General features: G+C 40.7%; 1 protein-coding gene across 5 annotated transcripts in view; it reads right to left on the bottom strand.

Annotated features, from left to right (window-relative positions):
- Nucleotides 1-24208, bottom strand: part of NRXN3 (neurexin 3) — a 1616108-nt gene that overhangs the window by 886455 nt on the left and 705445 nt on the right. For all 5 annotated transcript variants that reach the window (XM_061182764.1, XM_061182765.1, XM_061182762.1 and 2 more), the window contains 2 exons: nt 9099-9218; nt 100-481 (listed from right to left, as the gene is read on the bottom strand). In XM_061182764.1, coding sequence (XP_061038747.1) covers nt 100-481; nt 9099-9218 — 502 coding nt within the window. The remainder of the gene's footprint in view (nt 1-99; nt 482-9098; nt 9219-24208) is intronic.

The following is a 24208-nucleotide window of genomic DNA, read 5'->3' as shown; positions in this document are numbered from 1 at the left end:
AGAGGGTAGAGAGTAGAACAGACAGTTTTTTCTGTGCATATTTTATTCAGGGTTTGAGCTAAGGCATTTAGTATAAACTAGGCGATCTCTTCCACTTACCCCTTGACTAGCTCAACAGCAATGAAGTCATTGCCATCACCGCTATTGAAGAGAATGAAGCCGTCAGCGGAGGTGGTCTTGAACTGGAAGAAGAGGTGCATGGAGGTGTAGGCCTGGAGGGTGGCCAGGCTCAGGTAGCTGCTCTTGGTCTTAAAGGTGACAGGGTCAGCAATGATGTTCCTCAGTCCAAAACGAGCCTTCAGTTCGCAGTAATCAATGTCTCCATTTTTGCACAAGTCAATGTAGAGCAGCCCATTAAACATAAGGCTCTGCAGGTGGCCAATGAAACTGGAGGGGACGACGGAGATGTAACGTTTCTCTGTCATGATACCAGTTTCAATGTTGTGGAATTCCAAGCGGGTATGGTCTCCCACCATTGTACCTGTGAAAATCATAGATGAGATACAAACAGGAGAAGTTAACCATGTTTTGTCATAGCACCCTTACTACATCTTTTAGGTCTAATTTGTTTCCACACAAAATATTAAGTTCCAGAAAACAAAATACTCAATATAGTAGATATCTGACTTGGCTTCAGTCGGGGAGCTGATGACTGGCCCAGCCCAAGTTAAACGCCCTGCATCCCATGCCCTCCTGCAGTTGCTCAGAAGGTCCCATCACATAAAGGAAAATATGAGCTCATGGGCAACTCAAGTTAAAGGATGAAACTATTTGTTTTCTCCATTCAGGAAAATAATTGGGTACTAGTACATACAATAAGAAGGAAAACTTTTATTGCTCTAACCCTTGTAAAGATAAAATAAGCGAGCCTTAGGCATTCATTATTAATATTTCTTGGTGTAATAATTCACCACCCAGTACTTGTGGAAAAGTTTCTATTGTAGAACATATTAATTTTATCTGACCAGCAACTGTTGCTTTTTCTGATAATAACAACTAATCTTCCTTTGGGAAGATACCCTCCTCACTTCACCCTTAAACCATCTGGGCTGGATGAAGATGACCCCATCCCAGCCCCTGAAGTAATCAATCTACCCAGGCAGAACCACTCAGTGTATTTTTATCCCTCTAGCCATAGAGTATGGTCTACGGACTAACAAAGTGGTCTTCGAACCTTAGCATGCATCGGAGTCACACAGTTCACTGAGCCCCACCCTTAGAGTTTATTATTCAAAAGTCTGCAGTGTAGCCTGAGAATCTGCATTTCTAACAAGTTTCAAGGTGATGCTTACGTGACTGGTCTAGGGACCACCCTTAGAACACTGGATTAGCAGCAACCCTAGTTGGTCCAGTAATATTCCCCCAGGGTTTGTGCTGGAACACTTAGGAAAGAGACGTTCTTTGCAAACAAGGCTTTCTGAAGGGGTAAGAAGAAAACCCAGGGCTGCTGGAGGCCACTTGATAACTGGAGGGCTAGGTCCTCCCTGGTGAGACAGCTGACCCAGAAGACAACCACAAAATGGAGAGGAACAGTTTCTGCAGGATGATGTCATTTGAAGACCTGGATCTAGCTGGCCAAATCTGGACTTTTAAAAACTATATGGCAATAGATTCCCCTTTATGCTTAAAGCATTTGAGATGGGTGTCTGACATGTGCAAGTAAAATATCTCCAGCTGATACAAATAAACTATTAGACCGCTCATTACCTGGTTTACCCAGAAGTAGTGAGAGGCTGGGGCAAGGGTAATGAGGTGGGCTTGAAATAAATACAAAGAGACTGGAAATTTTAGTAACAAAGTCAAGGAAAACAGCATTAGTATGGCCAGAGTAGAAGGTGGCTCTCTCACATTTATTTGGATAAATCATATTAAAATTCAACAAACCATGTCCTAATGCCCCAGAGGTAGAAGGAAGGGAAGAGGAATTCCCTCTTCCTTCCCTCTCCTGTTGTTACCCTTCACTTTGAAGAAATTCCATTAGCAAGACACTCGTAGAATCTCTTACTGCCTCTTTTATCAATTTCCAGAGTAAAGGAAGTGACAAAATCTGAAATATTAAGGATAGTCTGTAAAGAGAAACCATATGTGCATAGCTCAGCCTCTGGCATGTCCGTTAAGGGAGCAAGCCGCCTTCAAGAAACACCAGTTTACCTCACTCACTCATCCACAGCATGGGTGTTAGAGGAACAGGCCTTGCTTCAGTCCTGCCCCAGTCCTGAATTAGTTAGTGTTTGAGTGGGCAATTCTAATTCTGAAATTCAGTACATGTAAACCACATGTTTAAACATCAGTGTTATCACTAATAAAAATATCTCATTTCCACCAGACTTGCATTTGTTTTTCTCTATTGGTATAGAACTCAGGTGGCAAAAATTAAAGGAGGGGAGGGGATCGTATTTTCTTGGGTCCTTAAACTTCAGTATCTGGGAGCTTCAACCAGATCACACCCTTGGATGCTCAATATTAATTTCATCCCTTTGGGAGCATACACAGACCTAATTCAAAGAATCGCTCATAAGCACAAAAATCAAATTTACATTTTATCAGCTTCTATGTGGTGTTTTGACAACTAATGACAAATCGTTCTCTTAATATAAGCAAAAATAAAATAATGATGTTGGTTAACTTACATATAAAATTGTAATAGAACAAAAATCAAAATGCAACATAAATCTGCTAACAATTGAATAACTAGAAGAAAGAATTACTGTATAAAATTACTTAGTATTAAAAATTGGACTGGTCATGAAAATGCAAACTCGCATAACCTAAATTCACATGATCTAAAACAATGAAGTGACTGAAACAAATACCCTATGTCAATTTGGCTACAGCTGTTCATACCAGGGCTGGAGGCTGAGAGCCGGGACTGGAGGATGATGGGAAGGGGGAAACCACAGCCAATCTCGATAAGGACACAGGAACTTAACTGTGATGATGCTGCAAGTCCTGTTCATTCTTATTTTAGCGTTAAAATAAAAAAGATCAGTGATGAGAACTAAAAAGTGATAAAGGGGTGATCCCTGGTGAAGACTGGAGTTCAAAAAAAAAATCTAAAGAGACAATTTTAAAGTTAATTGGGATCTTTTAGAGAAAAATAGATAAGTGTATAGACAAATCGGCCCCCAGAATTGAGGGGTTAGGAAATTCTGCTCATTAGGACATGAATTTCATAAAGCAAGAAAATCATGTACAGTGTTGACTGAGCTCTTCAAGAAGAGCTTGAAGAAAGGCTTGGACAAGTAAGAGAAGGGAAGCTAACAATGAAATTTGAGAATTTAGCCCAGGGATGCAGACTGATTTAAAATTCAGGATAACTCAGACAGCTTCAACTTGAAGTTGGTGGGGTTAGGGGGGGCGGGCAGGGGAGTGAAGAAGGTAACCAAATTAGAAAGGGGCCAAATTAGAAAATGAACTAGCTTCACTATGTGTTAAAGGAACTCACTTGGCTGCAGATAGAGATTCCAAAAAAATGTATGCTATTGCACCTGGAAAATGCATTGAAGAGATTGCTTAAGTTTGAAACTTGTGCCAAACTAAGCAAATATATATATATTTTTAAAATCTGTGTATCACCTAAGCAAAATTAATAACCGGGAACCTTTTCACTCAACTCTTCTTTTTTTAGTCATTTCAATAAAATAATCTTTATTATGGTGTAGTATGTAATGTTAAAGTTATAATAACACCATCAATTTAGTTGTATTATTCGCTATAATATTCTTAGGTTTCTCAGGCAGGTGTTATCAATCTGCTTTTTGTTGTTGCTTCCCAAAGAATGAATGAATGAATCAATCAATCTATTTATTTCTAAGAGACGTCCCTTTATAATTTTATTTTATTTTTTTTATTAATTTTTATTGGAGTATAGTTGCTTTACAGCGTTGTGTTAGTTTCTTATTGGGACTGACATATATACACTACTATGTATAAAATAGATAACTGGGCTTCCCTGGTGGCGCAGTGGTTAGGAATCCGCCTGACAATGCAGGGGACACAGGTTCGTGCCCCGGTCCGGGAAGATCCCACATGCTGCGGAGCGGCTAGGCCCGTGAGCCACAACTACTGAGCCTGCGCGTCTGGAGCCTGTGCTCCGCAACGGGAGAGGCCGCGACAGTGAGAGGCCCGCGCACCGCGATGAAGAGTTGCCTCCGCTCGCCGCAACTGGAGAAAGCCCTCGCACAGAAACGAAGACCCAACACAGACAAAAATAAATAAATAAATTAAAAAAAAAAATAGATAACTAATGAGAACCTACTCTATAGCACAGGGAACTCTACTCAATGCTCGGTGGTGACCTAAATGGGAAGGAAATCTAAAAAAGAGTGGATATGTGTATACATATGACTGATTCACCTCACTCATCTCTTTTGAATGCTGTCTGTAAATTAAAACTTCCACTTAAGGAGAGAATGTATGCATACTTCACAGCAGCTTCTTTCAAACTTCGGAGGAGAGACGAGTAACTTGGGAGAACCATAACAAGCAAAAACCAAGACTACTGAATAGTCCCTATATGCCAGGCATCATGCTAGGCACTTCATAACCACCATCAAATGTCACTATCACAATAAAACTGTAGAGAGGCACCATTGTCTTGCTTTAGAGGTGAGGACGCTTTGCTTAGAGAGGTTAAACTTCTATCAAAGTTCATACAGGTGATAAATGGTAGACCCCCAAATTGAACACAGGCGTGTTTCAGTCCAAAGCCCATATCTTATCTTGTACACTATACTGTTTCTGGAGAAAAAGCTTGACTCATTCCTTGCATTATTGCCCAAGAAAAGTTGTAGGTGGAATTTAACTGCTGAAATTTCCATGCAGAAATTGTGATGAGTTCACACTCCTTTTCAGTGGCCGAGTATTATAGCGTCATTCCATCTAATTCACGGGTAATGTATCCAGCACCTTCCCCAGGACAGCCATGCTGCCTTGACTCCTATTCACACATTCACTTCCATAGTTCACTGATGGCCAGCAAGAAGTTTACAGACCAGCCTGACTCAGAGTACTGAAGTTTGTTGAGAACATAAACCTACTCAAAATTTTGGCCAAGTTCAAGCTGTAACTTCCCCCACAAGGCATTAGCATATAGCGGATGAGCATGTAGGCTCTGAGGCTTGACTGCCTGGGTTCGTAACTTTTCTGTGCCTCAGTTTCCCTGTGAAATCAAGAGGAAATTATCAGGGTTAAATGTATCAGTACATATAAAGTACTTAGAACAGTGCCTGTTAACTATTACTAATTATGCAGCTTTCATTTTTTTTCCTTTCTCTGAAGTGTGGTAAGAATTTCCTGGTGACTTCATTTATTGCTTTCTCCCTTTTACCAGAACACAAGCTCTTTTTAAGTAGGGACCACGTCTTGCCTCTTCTCTATGCCCGACAGGGTTTGACAAAGGAGCCCAGGCACAGCAAGCATACCTCACATCTGCAGAAGGAGGCTGTATCTGAGACATCTGCTTTGGGGTCACCACTAAGAGCAGGCCAACACCGAGAGCTCAGCAAAGACATCGGGAGAGGCTTAGCGGAGGCAACTTGACCTCCCTTGGCTCACAGACATGGGGAGAGAAGTTAAGAAAACTTAAAGGCTTAGAAAGCCTCAGTAAAGAATGCACGTTTTGCCCACAGTCCTCCAGCTCTACCACTCTCACACCCTTTTCTCCTCGCTATCAACATTTTTCAAAAGTATATACTGTAACATGCTTTAGTAATTTAAAAGAAGCTCTGGTGCCAAATAAATTGGGCAAACACTGCATATGTAATTATTGATGATGAGCAATGTATATTAGCATATTAAAGGCTCCTAATAGGTCTTTCAAGTAAGAATTCCACTTCATTTTGTTTAACCTGACATTTTCCAAATCGATCTCATCCCTTTTTTTTTTTTTTAATTAACGTGAAAAACAAGTTTTTTCTTGGAAAATGATTTTTACAGCTTGGCGCTGTATATGCTACATAGGATGAGGGAAGGAAAGGAAAAAGTCAACATGGACCAGAGGAGTCAAAAGAGAGGTGAATTTCAGTACCAACAAGAAGTTCTGGGCGGCGCAGGTGGTCCCTGCAGTGTCAGGTCCTAATGCTGAGGAGCATAACCCAAGTGAGGTGTTCTTTTAATTTACTCTTAATAATAGAAATCCAGCGCAATCAATCAATCAATCCTTATTCACTGTCAACTGAACTTAATATTTTTCCAGGAACACATTATATTACAATAAAGGAAAACTGCCAGGCCGAGGACTATTTCTTTCCTTGCTTTAGATTTCTTATACGTCTGACCTATTCTTTGCATCATTTCTACAAACTAGCTGAAAATCTGACCTCCCGGGCGACTTTAAACAGCATGAAAGGCATTACTAAATAAGCCAATAAGACACTACTTAATAACCTGAGGACTATGTGGTTTTTAGTTTCATTGCCTGATTTTATGACTTCTGTGAGCTAAAATTTAAACTCCCAAACCCCGTTATCACTGTAAGAAGCAATCCAAGGTTGTGGCTCATGAGCAAAATAGCTCTTTTCTTCTCCCAAGTTTCTTTATCCTTATGGCTGCTTTTTTTCCATCAGCAGCAAAGTAGGGGGTAAGGCAGAAAATGAAACAGCTTCATTAATTTCAAATATCAAATTACTGGATGACTTGGGCATCCATGGTTTAATCCTGCCTTTTAATTATTAGTGGTAAGAGAAAGCACACTTATAATTACCTTTATTGTAAAGCTTCTAAAAAAGAATAATGACTGAGGGAGGCAATACACATTACTGTACCCTCAGTCCTGCAGTTCTTTATGACTATAGATTTCAGGGTATATAATTTCCCTATGGAAATAAAAGGAACTTGCTGTCTGGAAAGAGCAGGGTGAGGTCGCCATCTAGTGGCTGTTTATTCAAAACACGCTGCAAATAGCACTGTTGGCTTTACTGGGCTAAACCCAGAGGAGGCACCAAGGGACGTGAGACGTATCACTGCTGCCTTTGCAGGCTGCTCTCTGCATTCCCTCATGGGGATTTCTTGAAGAATTAATTCAGGTTGGCTGTGGGTTCTAAAGCTTACAATCATTCTGCTTATTTTCATTACATAAAGCTAAGTTACCCTTCAGGCATAGAGAACAGCAACTGTATCTCCCACTACTAAGTTATGTCTATGTACAATTGGCGGGTGTTGGCTAATCACTGTAGTTCTGTTTGTCTTCTCTTTGGGAGGGAAGGGGTTGGGTACCATTGTGTACCTACCGAAATGTATTCCTCACCTCACCCCAATCTATTCCACTATATTTTACCTATAGTGTAAGACAAATCATTTCCTTAGGATGAACTGGGAAGTCTGACAAGCAGCTTGATTTGGTCAAATCACACAGACATGAATTTAGAGCTTACGCACACAACTCCCTCTAAGTTCATGTTGCCCTTACGTAAAATGACAATAAGAACACTTAACCTGCAAGGCAATGGTGCGCTCCAGAAGATTACAGGAGTTGCTATGTGTACAATGGCTAACCCAGCACCTAATGCCAGCTGGGCACTGGACATATGTGAGCTGTTCTTCCTCCTTCCAGACTCTCCTTCTTGACTCACGCACACCCCCCCCACACACACACACACTCCTACCTGCACAAACATATACATGGCTCACTATAATTCCTGACTCCAGGAGAACAGAAACTCAGGCTCATGTTATAAAATTAAATTACAGAACCCAAAATTGCAGAAACTTTATTCTGAAAATAGTCTTAGCAATAATAGAATTTCAAGGTATAAAGCATTTTAGTGACGATGACTGTTAAACCAGAAGGCTCCTGACTCTAACCTGTCTTATTCATGGAAGAAACTGTAGAGATGGCTTAGGCCACTGACTTCATTTGACAGGTCCAGAAATGGTAAGTGACTTTCCCAACATCCTGCAGAGAATCAGCATCAGGGTCCAGGTCTCCTGACAGCAGCAGCGTTCCGCGTAATACCCCAGCCTGCCCCACGTTTTCCTGTAATACCCCAGCCTGCCCCACGTTTTCCCTCCCCACACGGACAGGAAGTCTGCATATCAGATATGCACGGCTCTCAAATACTGGAGAGTAAAAATTTTAGAATGCAGCATGTAAGATGCACTTAAAGATGCCTTCTCTCTTCTGCCCTAGATCTTATTAAATTATCCATCAAATTCTGCCCAAAGATCTACCTTCCTAAACCACTCCAGATTTCTCCAGCCCAAACTGATAATTGAGAAAATTATCTTCTGATTGAAAACTATAACCTTACCCACCCGAATTAGAATCTCATTATATATTCCTTGTCTTATTTTCAAATTCCCGAGTCCTATCTCATCACAAAATTGGTTCACTGTTGAAGGAAATAGGTAATTCTGTGCTTCCTTTTTATCTTCTACAGTCCCTAGCACATTCCTGAAATATAACAGGCTGTCAAGAAATACTTACTGCTTGTGTGAGGGTCTGAATGTTCCTTTACGTTTGTATGGATTTATTCACTTATTCCTTGCCCTCCCAGAATGCAAATTCCACCAGACCAAGGACTTGCCTAATTGTCCACCACCACATTCCCAGTGCCTTCTAAAGCAGTGCTTAGTACAGAGTAGGTACTCAATTAATAATGATTAAATAAATGATTAAATAAATGAATAATTATTCAGCACCTTCTAAGTATCATGCACTTACTTCGGTACTTATTTGTACCTATAATGTTCTGAATTTCTGGTGTATCCATCTCCCTCTACTGGAGAGTGACTCATTCAAAAGGGAAGGAACTGGCACTGTGAAGGATCATGGATAAGTGGTTTTTGAGTAACTGAATAATAGAAGGATCTGTAGAACTCTACGTCTGCTCTCCAGACACATACTCTGTGCCTAAGGAGAGAGCCCCATCAATATGTAACCACAATAGTGGATAAGTTCTGTAATACAGATCAATGAAAAGGGATTATGAAAATATAGAGGAAGATCTTCTTAGTCTTTCCTGAGCTTGTCACAGAGAACAAGACATGTGACTTCTGTTTAGCAAAATACAAGGTTTTCAAGAACAACACTTTGCTCACTGAACGACCAAGAGGAGTCTGAGAGCAGAGAGAGACAAATTCACTGCAGCTGTACTCACCCTCAGCCACATCATCGTCCACGGTTAACTTAAGGCTTTTTCCCCTCCGCACCACCCGAACAGTGTGCCATTCGTTGTCATTGAGCTTCTGCCCTGCATACAGGGTCTCTGGTCCTTTGCCTAAGGGCAGTGGTAAGTGCCAAAGTTAGAATCAATTCTAAAAGTAGTGTTCATGGCATCAGAGTTGTCAAAGCCACACTGGTGCACATGACCCAGTAGCATTCAAGGAATCGTATCCCTCCAGAGCCCATCTGAGTTTCACCGATCCAACAGGGTCCTCCACAGCAGTCCCCAGTGCAAAATCTCAACTGAATCATAATGGACGATAACAGATAAGTGCCCTCCTTTATCTAAAGGCGCAAGATACTTAAAATGCCTATGGCAATAAGCAAACATGTACAGGAAACAGTAGTCAGCTGTCGTTTTGTTTCCTAAAGGCTTAGACTTCAGATGAATTTCTTGAAGGTACAGGAAATTCATCATACATTCCTTTAGAATCATGTGGTCACTCAGGCATAATACACCAGTCTGGCTTTGGGAGAGTATCCACCAATTCGATGAGAAAAGAGCTATGCTTTTAACTTGACATTTCCATTAACCCACGGTCTTACCATAATTCAGTGACCATAGAAATCACGACAGTAACTGTTACCATAATAATAATGTCAAGGCTTAAACCCCATTATAAATAATGCTCCTGAAGGGAATATGATGGGCCCCAGACCTATTCATTGTTCATCATCTTCCAAAAAGATCCAAAGACTTAAAAAATGAAATAATGCAAAATTCCAAAATTGAACTTGTTTAGGTCAAAAGAATATTCATTAAAACGTGCCACTAAATAAAGGAATAAACCAAGTTGCCTCGAAAGATCCATGATCAAGATGCTCAAGATGATGTTCAAGTGAACCCTAGGAAGAATCAGGTGCAACAAGGAATTATGGTATTTAGGGGCAGAAGTTGGCAAGACAAACATTGAGGCATTGAAACATTTCAGTTAGTGATGAGGGGGAGTGGAATATTATGTTTCACTCGCCATTGAACTGAGATGTAAGTTGAAAAGACAAAGAAGATTGCATAGAACCAGAAAACTTAGAACAAGTTTGCTCTCTCTACATAGATAGCTGATCCCATGCAGAAAGATACTGCTTAAATCTTCCTACATTAGTCAGTCAATATATGTAATAAAGCCTTACTTCCGGAAATAACTTGCAAAAAAAAAAAGATGAAACAGGTAACTGGGCAATACATCTCTATGGATGTTATGCATCTGCAATATTTCAGAAGACTACACACTTGGCTCCAACATATAGGAGCACAGGGCCAGGTACATAGTGGGTGCTTTAATGAGTGCTTGTTGAATAACTGATGTCTACCTATGTCTTTACTTCTTTGGAAACCATCAAATAAGGTCAATATACTTTTATCTAAGTAATTTTGAAACTTTTATTATATATCTTTCCTTAACCACTCTCCCCACTCCTCTACCTCCAAGACTGAAGATATTATATATCGTTTAGGGGAGAAAAGAAAAAAGAGTATCACTTGGGTAGAGATCTTTTAAGCTAGGTCATTTTAAATTGGATCCTTTAATTTTGAGTAATTAGTATTTCTATTAAGTGCTGGTTATAAGAGTTATGACAGTAGCTGAAGTTTGGGGAAATTTCTTTCTTGAAAAATAAACAGGCTTTCAAAGTGGAAAGGTTTCTTTCAATCACAATGTATTCAGCAGGTAATTTGTGTTTAATATTTTTCAGAATGTACCTATACCCCACGTGCAATCCATAGTTACAAAAATCCTGAGAATTCAGTGAAGAAACTTAGAATGGACCAAATATACCCAGAACTGAGTAATGATGCCATGAGACCAATCAAAAAAATAATTCTACAACAAAAGATGTAATATGCAATCTTAGCTTCTCTTCGTGAGTATTCCTGTCTTTCATATTATCTAAAATGTATACACTGTAACAGGCTTTTCCCTACATTTCAACTGATTAGATAGCACTGTTCCTTATCTCATTAAATTCAGGTCTATGAGTGATAACAACAGCACACTGTGTGGGCATTGGGAGAAAATGGACCCACATCTTGTGGGTACTTTGAAGCAAGAACAGATGTTCTCAGAAGAAACAAATCTGCCTTTATTTTTTTATGTTTTTATCCTCTTTATTCTACATGCAAATGCTTCAATAAGAAAGAAGAAAGTAAAGAAAGATGTGGAAAATATTGGCTACAGAGGCAGAACTGCTACAAACACAGGCTATTTAAAGAGCTCTTATAGGTGGCATCTGTTCTTTAGACAATTTTCGCACATCGCTTAATTTTTAGGATTGGGAACAGATAAGAGGGAAAAATACTAACACAAACACAATCAGTTATAGGACATTGCTACATTAGTGCCATATCAGCCATAGAGATATAAAAACAAGCTTTGCCTCAGCCCAGTGTGTGTTAAATGCTGCTGATATTTTGCAGGTACTTCTGGATTCCTTGAAATGTCCACTATGGTCAGATTGAAAATTTGACTCTAAAACTTTAGGATGTGATGGCCTGTGACCAAAAATGTGAAAAAAATAACTGAAACCTCTCATACCCTGCTGCTTGATTACACTTTACCTCCCACCCCACTAATCCTCATTACTCTAAGAGTAGAAAAAAGATTCATACTCATCTCCATAAAGTGGCAGGGAAATGAGTATTGTTTGATATTTATTTTCTAGCGATAAATAGAGAAATCTCAATGAGCTTCTGGAAAACTCTCAGCCTCCAAAAGTGGAGAGTCAATGGCATTTATCTTTAATCAAGCAAAAAGGTCAATTTGTCCTACTAGAAGGAAAATGAGGTTTAAACTCAGCTGGAAATGTTCACAAATAGAGGGGAAGGGCAAATCTAATCTGTAGCCTAAGCATAAAAATGGATTGATAAGTGATGCAAGATGCAGACACAAGCTGAAAGTTGAAACAGACAGATGGATAGGTTTTAGGAATAAGAGGATTCAGTTTGGAACAACTTCTCTGGAAGATTCAAGTATGAAGCATCAGTAAAACAATGAATGTGAAGAGTTCTTTGCTGTTAAGTAAAGGATGGTCCAGATAAGAAGGAGGAAATCATTTTGTAAGTTGAGATTTAAAATGGAACTGGTGAGAACTTCAAAAAATATTATCAAAGCTATCAATTATCCAGCACTGTCCTTTTTCTTTTTAGTAGCTAGGAGAAGTATGATCTGCAATTGGGTACATATTGGATGCATGTATTAGATGCATGTTTCCTTCTTTTATAGTTTAAGTAATAAAGATTGATCACAAAACAATCCTTTGATTCCCTTTAGGCTGCTTAGATCATTAATGTTTGATCTACGTACAGAAAACTAATAAGTTGTCTGACATCCTGTAGTTGAATTTCCCAGGTAATGACACCCATGACTGGAGTAAAGAAGCAAAATTGCAGATGAAGATTTCTGGGATGCAGCAGTCTGTAGCAGTGGAGCATTGAATCATTTGTTATTGTAGAACAGAGAGCCTTCAATGAATCCTCTGGGTAACACCACACAAATGCCCATTCAATACAGCCTCACTGCAAACTCATGTAATATCATCTTTTTTAGTTAAGGCTGGTCTCACAGAAGATCCTCTGATGAACAGGGGATAGAGAATGAGAATCATGGATGAAGGACACAAACTAGACTGTTTTCTTGACCTATCCTACAGCAACCCCATGGAAGCTGGAGCTGAGAATAAAATCAAAATGAAAAGTTAGGAGAAAAGTACCCTTTGAGAGAGAAATCATTGCTGATTGCTTGGAGGAAGATGACACTCAGGTATGAGCAGAATGTCCCCTCTTTTGGCAGATAGGGAATGGAAGTATGTGGGAAAAATCTGCATTTGAGCATTACTAAAGGCACCCACCTTCACAAGGTGGACTTCGGATTTTAATTATTTTGAACCTATTTACTTGTGTGTTTTTTCTTAAACAGACTGTTCACAATACATGAATTTGTTATTCCCCCCAGGAGCAATATAACCAGCAAAACTACGAGATACCCAAATATCTCGTATTTCAATAATCTGTCAATATATTGCTAAGACCTGCTCAAACCAACTAAACCAGATGGTTTTGCTCATATGCAGGGAGTAGAAATTCCTTCCATGTTCCACAAAGTGCTATTTCTAAAAGTGGGTGGGTACCATCTAGAAACTTTGGCGGGAGGGGTAGGAGGGACTAAGGAGGCAACACCTGCACCATAATCACTGAACATCTTCCTATTTGTGCAGGAAGGGAAAAGGGACAATATCTTGATTTCTCTTGGAACTGTTTCACATGAATCAAAATTCCTACAATGCATTAAAAAAGATGAAATTCACTCCTTTAGAAAGGTATAGTGAAATGCATGTGATTATACATCTAAATGACATGGCAAATAAATACACAAAGTGATGGACCGTGTTAGGTTGAAAGAACACCAAAAATATTTAAAAAGAGAAAACTTACCTTATTTCCACCAGCACCTTAGGTCGGGCTAGCTGAGCTGTGACAAACATTTTACTAAGCCTATATAGCACCATGTATTTTATGAGTCTTCCTCTCCAGAGAGAATAGATTCAGCAAGTAAAGCAGGGGTAAGGAGGAAAAGAATGGGACTAAAGAATAAGGAGGGTGACAGGGAAGTAGGAAAAAAGCATTTTATTTGTCCCCCAAAATTTCATGTTCTGCTTGTTTCCTTTGGGCTGACAACCCAACAGAGAGTGAGAAGTGTTTTGTTTTGTTTTGATAAAACTTATTTTTGTCAAAAGCACTCATTTTCTTTGAAAAAAATTAAATCATATTTACTTATAGAGCCAGTTTGGTGAAATATTTCAAATAGATCATTTCATTTTTTACTGGACTCTTCAGGACTCAGGAAGAGCTGTCGTATTTCCTACAATAGATGCAAAAAGCAGAGGAGGCTTTCTGGAAGCCTTGTATTAAGACGTCTCCCAGTGAAGTATGTGAGAAAGACAAGTGAGCAAATCATTCAGCTTGAGCCCATACACCCTCCTGGAGGCCTGCTTCCAGTTAAAACCCACTGAAGACACCAGCAATATGTATTGGGCTTGAATAGGTCCATGTCCCACCAGGCCTGCCACATGCAACATGTTCGTCTCTGGGCTGCCATCCCTTTCCCTGTGGCTCATTCTCTACTCTGCTTTTCCAGGTGCTGACAGAGTCCTGTTACTAACACCAACCACATATATCACAGAGTTTACTCACATATTTAACAAATGGTAAAGGAGCATCAGCTTGGGTGCAGGCACCATTCTAGGTGTGAAGGATGAAGAGGTGAACAAAACAGACCAGGTGCTCGCCCTTTACAGAGCTCACAGGCTAGTTTGGTGTGGGGGGCAATGAAGGATAAAATACAAATTGAAGAACATGAGATAATTTCAGATAGGTTGGGTTCTATGAAGAAAATACAACAGGGTAATAATACAATGAGAAGTAATTGGGGTGGGGAGTGGGAATAGAGGATTGGCTATGTCACAGAATGTTCCAGAAAGGCCCTCTGAAGTGACATCTCTATTCTGGCCCTACCAGGTTGGATGGAGAGCTATTAAGTGAGATGGTACATTTGAGAAGGAGCCAAGCATGCAAACATCTGAGGCAACAGGAACAGCCAGAACAGAAGCCTAGAACGAGGCTGGCATGTTGGAGGAGCGAAAAGAAGTCCCTTATGTCTGCAGAGAGGCTGTGACAGGAGAGAAGATGGCAGCGTAGACAGAAGCCAGATCACAAGAGGCCCTAGAATCTGAATGCTGCTCTAAATGCAGCAGGAAGCCACTGGGAAGTTTTCAGCAAGGGGATCATAGGACCAAATTTAAGTTTTAAAACTCACTCTGGATGCTATGGATGCACTGGCCCAGAAGAGACAAACAATGGCGACAAGGAGATGTACTAAAGAGCTGTTAAAGGCAGGAAATGAAAGTGACCTGGACTAGGGAGGTAGCAATAGAAACAGAAGTGGTGAGGTTTGGGAGGTATTTCAGAGGTGGGGTCAACAGTACTTGGAGATTGGTTTGGGAGGTGGATTGGAAGTGGGAGAGAGAAAGAGAAGAATCAATGATGACTCCCAGATTTGGTCTGGGAACCTGGGTGACGGAGGCACCTTCAACTGAGATGAGAAAGATTCCAGAAAAAGCAAGACATGATTGATCCTATTAGCCAGGTGAGCTTACTTCTGTTATTTGTGTCTTTCCTACCTAGCATCAGTCACACTTGTTATCATCTCCTGCCAGCTTCCTACTGATGAGAAGTGTGAATCAGAGTTCACTGCTTGCAACCTTGACACAAGGTTGCTGGGTTACTGTTATCTTTCTTTCTCTGACTCTGTCTGTCTGTCTCCCTCTCTCCCCTCTTCTTCCCTTCCTTCTTTTCTCCTTTCCTTTCTCCCTTCCTTCCTTTAAGAAAAAACATGCTACCTTTGTAATCCCCAACAATTAAGCAGAGTATCTTACACCAATGAGGTGTTCAACATACTAGAAAAAAAAAAACAACTAGTGAGTGAATAAATAGAATTGAATGAATTAAACAGCAAATTAGTAGACAGGTTGAGGGAGGGAGAAGAAATGGAAGGGGAGCTGAAGAGAGTTACAAATAGTATTTTAGCACTATAATGAATTGGACCAATTCAGGAAGATATTCAGTATAGAAATAAATACATTTAGTTGAATTAAGAAGTGAATACGTAAAATTGGATGAACAAATAAATAACAGAGTAAATTTGTTGAAGGTAGAGGAAGAGAAGGAAGGGAAAGGAGCATAAGAGACCTGAACATTGCATTTTGTGAATTAGTGAATTAGACAAATCTGAAGTTAAAAGACACGAGGCAGCAGATATAAATAAAGACACTACCTTTCCTTTCAAATATATATATATATATATTTTTTTTCCCCCCAGCCAAAAGACAATGCATCCTTCTGGGAAACTCACATGGGGATGAAGAAGGTACCAAGTACATCCATACATGATCTCATTTAGGTTCATAATATGAGGCTGATACAGTTTACCCAATTTTACAATAAAGAGGCAGGGCACAGCACCACAAGGTCAAGGTCACACAGCTATAGGACTCAACCCCCAGTCAGTCCGTCTGCAAAAATCTCTCCACTGAGCCTCATTTGCTCTCACAACTCCATCAAGTTTACACTCCCGGGTCGTCTCAGTCCAGGTATTTGAGAAGGACTGAGGTGAGCCCAGGTAAAGGACATGGAGAAAATTAGAACACTGCCTAATATGAAACAGGAAATCTAAGTTGGGGGTTTAATGAAAAGTAGGACCTGAGTTCACTTTGTTTTTTCAATTTCCAAGACTAGGATCTAGTCCCAGCATATAGGACCTACTAATAAAACGAAAAGAAGTTAAAAGTTTATACTGGAAATGTAAGTGAAGGGTAAATATGCCATCACATTTTGGTGCACCAGCAAGCGATGCTTTTGGTGTCCCACATCGCGTCCCGAGCCAACCTCAGATCTCAGCCACAGAGGCAGCGGGCAGTTACTGCTACACACCGTCTCACACACAGTCTGACAGTCCCCGCCTCAGGCAGGGCCAGCTCTCAGGTCTTCTCAGGCTTCTCTGAAGCCTTCCTTCTCTGCACACAAGAGCAGCAAAGTGGGGTAGTGGGGCTGACAAACAGGGGGGATGGAGCTCAAGGATAAACGTCCCAGTCGCCTGTCTCTCGGGCAGACAGCTCTTGGAGGTGTTCATCACCACACCCTCCATCTGCCCCACTTCCATGTGGCTCACGGCGGAATCCTTGACCATGGACGCTTGCATTGGTGTTTCTTCCTTCATGCTCGCTATCTCTGCTCCTTCATTCCTACTTTTGGGATCCCTCCCAAATAAACCACCCGACCCAAGTCCTTGTCTCAGACTCTGCTCCCAAGGGAACGCAGACTACGATGAAACACATAGCACTTGATCCCTTCCTGTTGACCCCTTCCTCCCTAGTAACTTAAGATGGTACAACCACGCTGTGAGGTGGGTGATACCACTTATATGATGAGATCCAGAGAGGTTAGGTGACTTTCCCAAGGTCACAAGGCTATTATATTATGACGTTATTAAATCAAGAATCCAGGCTTCCTGACTCCATGGATAGAGCTCTTTCCATTAACCTCTAGCTGCCTGAAGTCTATGAAGTCCAGGGAAGACAGGGGACAGTGGTCTGCTATCAGCACTGAGGGCAGACTTGGGGGCTATGGTTGTAAATTAGCAAACAGTGACCAAATGCTTGAGGTTGTGAGAAAGTGGCATAGGTCTCTGAGGACAATCACCAGGCTCTCTGCTATGAGGACCCATGAGGACCCATAAGGACCAGGGAGGGCTTTTGAGAAGGTGAGATCACCATCATTCTTAATTAGCTTAGGTCTGTTCAAAATAAAAGTTAAGAGATATGGTCTCCATACCCACAGTCCCTTCAGCCTCTATGTTTTTAATAATTACCACATCCCAGGTGGTGGACTTTATTTTAAATATAAAGATATAGTCACTGGGTTTTAAAAAGTATCCCCAAAACAAAGAGTTCTGTGAAATGGCATTTCCATATCAATCCCGTGTCTGCAGCACCTCCTTCCCACAACAGAAAGTACTAAATCTAAGGTGAGAATAGGAAAGGAATGATATTTCCAGCCTATCTCCTTGGGATGATAATTACAAGGTCTACTGGCTTATGAGATTGATGACATTAGCTGATCACCCACTGTGGACACGGGCAACTGCCACACAGAATGGTCCTATCACCTGGGTGGACCCTCTTATCCTTTTAACATCTGGTTTGTGCAACTGGGGAATCCAGGAGGTTGGATTAGCAGAAAGATCACTCTATTCTGGTCCTAGTTCACTAAGATGATGATCCTTTTCCCCCCTAAAATAATGTGTATGTAGGTTTGAAAACATGAGAAATTATAGCTCCCCATCTCACTAGAAATATCATCTCTTTATGGTACTCACCAAAATAAAACTTGCAAGACAAGCACATAGAGGAAAAAAAATTAAAACCAGAGCATTAACAAAAATAGATCTAGTATTTTAATTCAGATGTATCTGTCTCCCCTTAAGTAATGTAAATGCAACAGGCTGCGCATGCAGCAAGTGTGGCCTTGGGTCAGACATGCAAAGTGGCTACCCTGGCAAACATGACTAGTTTCCTTGTGTTGTCTTTGCACCTTTGTGCAATGCTTTGGGTAAGGTATGGACATGAACTTCAGACTGCTGAGTGTTTTATCCACGCACCCTGAATTCCTGACTCAACTGGGGGCATCAAACAAAAGGAATTGTTACTATTGAAGAGGGTGAAATCACCACCCCACTTCCAGGCTGTATAAAGGATGATAAGTTTAATTGAGAGGTTCACTACGTGCTATAAAGCATTGTGGAAGTTTCTGGGGGTGCAAAGATGAAAAAGACACACTCACTGTAACCAAGGAGTTCAGAGCCTACTGGAACAGTTGAACAAATAAAAACCAATTGTGTGGGAGGAATGGGTATAGAGGTTTGCCCTGGGTACCCTGGTGGTCGGGTGCTTAGTCTATCAAGAAATGTGAGTCATTAACTACCCTTTTCTCGTCACATTTGTTCATGCAGGACCATACAGATCGTATAAGCCAGAGACCAAGACCTTCATTTCTATATTCTCAACTCTAAATAGTACTATCTTGGCATGCCCAGTGGATTCTCAATGTTGAAGAGTGAATGAATAAATTTCTTCTTCTTCTTATACTTGTATTAGACTCTGTTAATAACAGCTAATACATATATTTTACTTACCAGACACTGGTCACTGGACACCAGTCTAAGTGTTTCACTAATTAATTAATACATTAATCACATAAGGTTGGCGTGGTTGATTGTATTGTTGACAATATTTGCTGCCCCTTCCTATCAGCCTTTTCCTAAATAGGTCCATCCTCTCTGGAGGATTATATTTCCCGTTCCATTAAGTCAGACATTTTGTGTGGCTTGCTTTATAACCAAAGAAACATGAGGAGAAGTGTCTTGGGCCGCTTAGAAGGTGTATGAGCCATCACATCACATCATAAGCTCTCTTTTCCCTTTGCCACAAATCCAAGATGTGGCACATTAGGGCTGCTTCTTCAGCCAGGGTCCAGAAATGAAGAGGACGCGAAGCTGAGCTGTAGCAGAACCACGATGGACAGAACCAGGATGATGCAGGGAGGTGTTTTTGACTGAAGTATAACTGAGCAGAGCTGATCTATCAATATCCACACTTGAACTTCAGGAAACCAAGGCAGAAAAAATTTCAGTCAATTCTTCAGGGCCACGTAAGTAATCATTGCTGGGATTTGAATATGGCAGCCTGGTTCCATTTTGCCCTTAACGACTACACTCTACAGCCTCTATTAGCCAAGGGATGAACTAAGGATGGCTAAGGATGAATCCTCACAGTGAAATATTCTACACATGCCCTCGAGGAAAAAAATACAAAACTATTAAATCAATGTATACAATGGAAACACCTTTAATTTCTGGGTGGATAGAAGACAAAGAAAGGCAGAGAAGAAAAAGAAGGCAAAATAAAATGGGACAAGAGAGAAACATACAGAGAAAATGACATGGGAAAGAAACAGATGAAGAGAAAACTCAATGTTTGTCAAATTGCTCAGAGGCAAATCTCTCTTCTGGAAAAATAAAACTCTTAAGATTTTTTATGTCTAAAATGCTGCCAGAACACAGAACAAACAAAAATGTTTAGAAGCATGTATTTTGGAAATTATCTGGGTTTTTCCACTTTAATAAAATATACTCCCCTGTTTGTGATCTATATAGGACAAGAGGCACATCTCACCCAGGGGGATGCCATTTAAATGCATGGAACGGTCCTGTCATTTTAACTTTCAGATTTTCCAGCGCTGTTAGGAAGTAATTTAGGCCAGTGGATCTCACATTTTAAACGTGGTAAGAAGCATCTGTGGATAATGTTAAGAATTCATATTCCGGGACTCCAGACATTTTATTTGTCTTTTGCCAATCTTTATTTCTCTCCTCAACTCTGTTTTCCTATTTCATTTTTTTTCCAGGTTATCTCCTAGACATACCTTATCTTCCCAACCCTTTCTTTCCTCTGGTAAAGAGGAATGACCTCTTAAGGACATCACCACCCAGCTCTGCAGGCCATTAAGCTGGCAGTCATCCTGGACTCTCCTTTACCTCACCTTCTGCACCCAAACCACAGCCAAGCCAGGCAGTTCTATCTCCCAGGTACTGCCTGAGTCTATTCTCTCCATTAGCTCGCACCCCTGCTGCACGGGTTCTGGCCTCCCTCTGTTCCCACTTTAAGGAGACTGAGTGCGCAACTTTAGTCATACCTATCTATCAGCCTTTCACACTCTGGTCAGAACTACTATCCTTCAACAGAAATTTCTTCATGACAGTTCCTACTTAAAATCCCCAAAGGCCACTAAATATCTAGGTACAGTGAAGGCATACAGAGTCCTTGGGGATCTGGCCCCAGCATAAGTTGTTATAACCTCACTTCTCATAGCAAATATAACACACCAACTGCACCACCTTGCACCTGGTTATTTCATCAGCTTAACCCTATGCACTCTCAGAACCTAACTAAAACATTGCCACACCGAAGCCCTCCCCACCAAATTCCTTAAACTCACTATAACTCTATTTTTTTTTATCTGTATAGTAAAGAATAGTAACTACCTCACAAGGTTTTGTGAGGATGAATCAAGGTATTATGTGTAAAACATTTCATAGTGACTAGTGCCTACTACATGCTAAGGGAACATTACCAATCATAGCGATGGCTTAAATATCTTTCTCCCTACCATGTATGTGATTATGAAACCCACATTCAAGGCCTGAAGTAGAAGCCCACAGCAAACTGAAATTTGAACAGTATCATATGATGCGAGACATGGTTAATGCAACGCCGTCACATCACAAAATCAACTTGGAACATGACATCTGCAAGCAAAGTGATGGTTTTCATGAAAGTTTCTCCTCTTTTCCCCTCTTCCTCTCCTTCCCCCTCTCCTTCTCCCTCTCCCCCACCTCCCTTCCTCCCTCTCCATTATTGGTTGAAGAAGAAACAAGGAGGAAGAAGAACCAAAAACACTTGATGTTTACAGGCTACCTAGTATGGACCAAGCACACTATTTTCTATATCCCACTTACCTCTCATAAGCATAATTATCTAATACTGCATGAAATTTGAATTTCTCATCCTATTTTACATGGAAAACAACTGAGGCTCAGAGAGTTTAAGCACCATGAATAAAGTCATTTAGGTTAAAAGTGGCAGAAACCAGGTTCAGACATCTATCTCTGTGACTCCAATGGCAGTGCTTTATTCAGACACCTCAACTTTTTCCTGAGCCAATTATTTTTATTAGCCAGTACGTTAGTGCTTGAGATAAATTTCAGTGGCTATTAAAATAATATTGCTTATAGAGCATTTAGAGCTATTTATCATTTTCGTATAATACTGTATACCCTTATCGACAAATGTTTGGCAAAGAGACGTTTTAAAGATATCTTCTCAAGATACTCATTTTTGTTTCTTTTAATCCATTACTAGGAGTTCTCCCCCCATTCTTATATATTTGGAAAATTCTGGAGAACCAACTTCACTTGAAAAAATCATTTCAAATACATAATTCAGTGTGCTTATTAATTCCTTTTTTTCCCAACCTTTCACATCTGGCATATGGGTACCAGAGATTCTCCAGGTCTCATTTACTAGTTGTGGCTCCCATGGCTGGGGATAGAGGCTCAATACAAAGACAGGAAGAGCCAGCAACAGGGCTGCTGAAGGTCACAGGGAAGGCTGGGATGAATCAGTCACAAGACTGTTGGAGGCTGGTGATAGGCTAGCTGGTGAGGGAGGAGGAAAGGGTGTTCTGAGGAGAGGAACTAGGAGGGACTTGGGAGAGAGCTTTGCAGGGTACATGGTGGCTCCAGGCTTGAAGGAAGGAGCTTTGTCCTGCTGGGGTGACTCTTCCTGGACAAACCTATGCACTGGCTCCAGAGCTATACACACCATATCGGCTCCTCATTACACTGTCTACCCAGATGACCTTTCACTTGGTCAACATTGGACCAACATTGGTCCCCTGTAGCTAGAACACAGCCTCGCAGTTCTCTCTACTACTCTCTGACCCAAAAGCAAGCTCTTTCCGATTTTCTAACACTAAATGATGCGTCCTTTCCACACCCCTTTTGCTAATAGTGGGTCTGTTAGAATACAAAGCACTAAAATAGGGTCCTTGTCCATTTCAGAGGGTAATTAGACAGTCCCAGAGACGGCATAGGGTTGCTAGGGTGAAGGGCTGCGGGAGAGTTGTACGGATGATGGGGCATGAAATAACTGCTATACTTTGTATTGGGGCTTAATATTTAATTCTCACAATACTGTGAAGTAAGCATTGTGATCCCATCTTATAGATGATGAAAATTAAGGAACAGCTAATAAGCAGATCCAAAGCCAGGTTTATCTGAGTGTCAAGCCCTCATTCTTATACTAAACTGCCTTCTGGATGGATGATGAATGTGTGAGTGGAAGGTGGACCAGGTGTAGTGACCAATGCTGTCCTGCAGGAGTCGTAGTGGAGGTTGGGGGAAAGCACCCTGATAGGAGAACCAGAAATGCTTCTTTGAACTGATTCTCAGGCTGCGTAAGAATGAGGGTGGGTGGGTAGGTGAGGTAGCAGGGGAATCCCAAGGAGGGACATGGATGGGAAAAGGGAAATGCCTGTGGGCCTTGGATCATGCTTCTGGGGGAGGGACATTTGCATATTGGGGTATTTGATTATTCAGTGAATTTACATTGACTAGGACATGCGTTAATATTTGTGGGAACTCAAGTGTCCCCCTCAGTTGGATTTGAGGTGGGTCACTCTGGTCTCAATAACCTTTCTATTTCCCAGTGATTTTGAGGTCAATGGTGGCTGCAAACTCCATGTGGCCAGAGACTGTGCCAACCTTTTTTAAGTTCTCGTCCAAGGCTGAGATGTGGTCATTACTCAACATGCACTTATATGAATGTATATAAATGCAGCTTATGGACACTGAAATTCAAATAGTAAATCAATCAACATGCTCTAACATGGAAATAGGGAAAAAAGTGGTTATGTGCTATTACATCTAATTATCCTGTTTGAAGTAACTTACACTCCAACCGCCTCATAATCCTAGCTACGATTCATACAATGTTGTGATTTGATCCAGTTCCCTTGGGACCAGTGGAAAGACAAGTTCTAATATACAGTTTCGCACACAGTAGGTGTCCAATAGATTAGTGCTACTTGTTGTTATTATTCATTTATTAAAACATATTTAAGTGATTTTTAAAAATCAAGTAATAGGAATAAATAGTACTTGGATAAAACATTCAAAGGAAGAAACGGAGGGAAAGAAAGTCCCATAAGGACTGAATGTTAAAATGACAAGTGTAAAAATCCTCCTCACTTCAAGAACAAATATCCCCCCAATGGCTGCACAGTAACATTCATTTCTTTCTTATTAAATATTCATTAACTCAATAACTTGGCAAATACCACTCATTTATAACATGCAGGGCTTTGGCTAGTGGCTGAGGATAGAAGAAGAAATATATTAAAAATCCCTGAATAAAAGTTACTCAGAGTCTCATGGAGGACAGAGTAGTGTAAAAAATGTAATACAATGTTTTCAGTGCTCTCATAGTAGCATGTGCTTCTTACACTCTACTTTAGGAGCATAGCGAGAGGGAGGAGGTATTTCTGTATGTGCGTGTACACATGTTGGCCTTTTGCTCTGGGTTTGGAGTTAAGAAGACAGCCGTGTTCAAGTAAGACTTCCTAGAGAAAGCAATGCTTATGCTGCGTAAAGGATGGACAGGAGCTAGTGCTCCAGGTAGACCAGAGACGGAAGAACATTCTGTACACAGGCAGACTTGTAAGAGGCTGGCAAGTTCAGGGGATATGTGGGGTTCTATGTGGTAGGGAAGTGGAGGGCACTTTTAATGAGAGGTAGGAGATGAGTCTAAAGAGTGCTAGACTGTAAGGACCTTTATGCAATAACATATGAAATAAAATAAGATTTTTTATTTTATTTTCTA

The sequence above is a fragment of the Eubalaena glacialis genome, chromosome 2 (genome assembly GCF_028564815.1).
Source record: "Eubalaena glacialis isolate mEubGla1 chromosome 2, mEubGla1.1.hap2.+ XY, whole genome shotgun sequence".
Taxonomy (NCBI): Eukaryota; Metazoa; Chordata; class Mammalia; order Artiodactyla; family Balaenidae; genus Eubalaena; species Eubalaena glacialis.
This window is presented reverse-complemented; position numbering and strand designations above follow the sequence as displayed.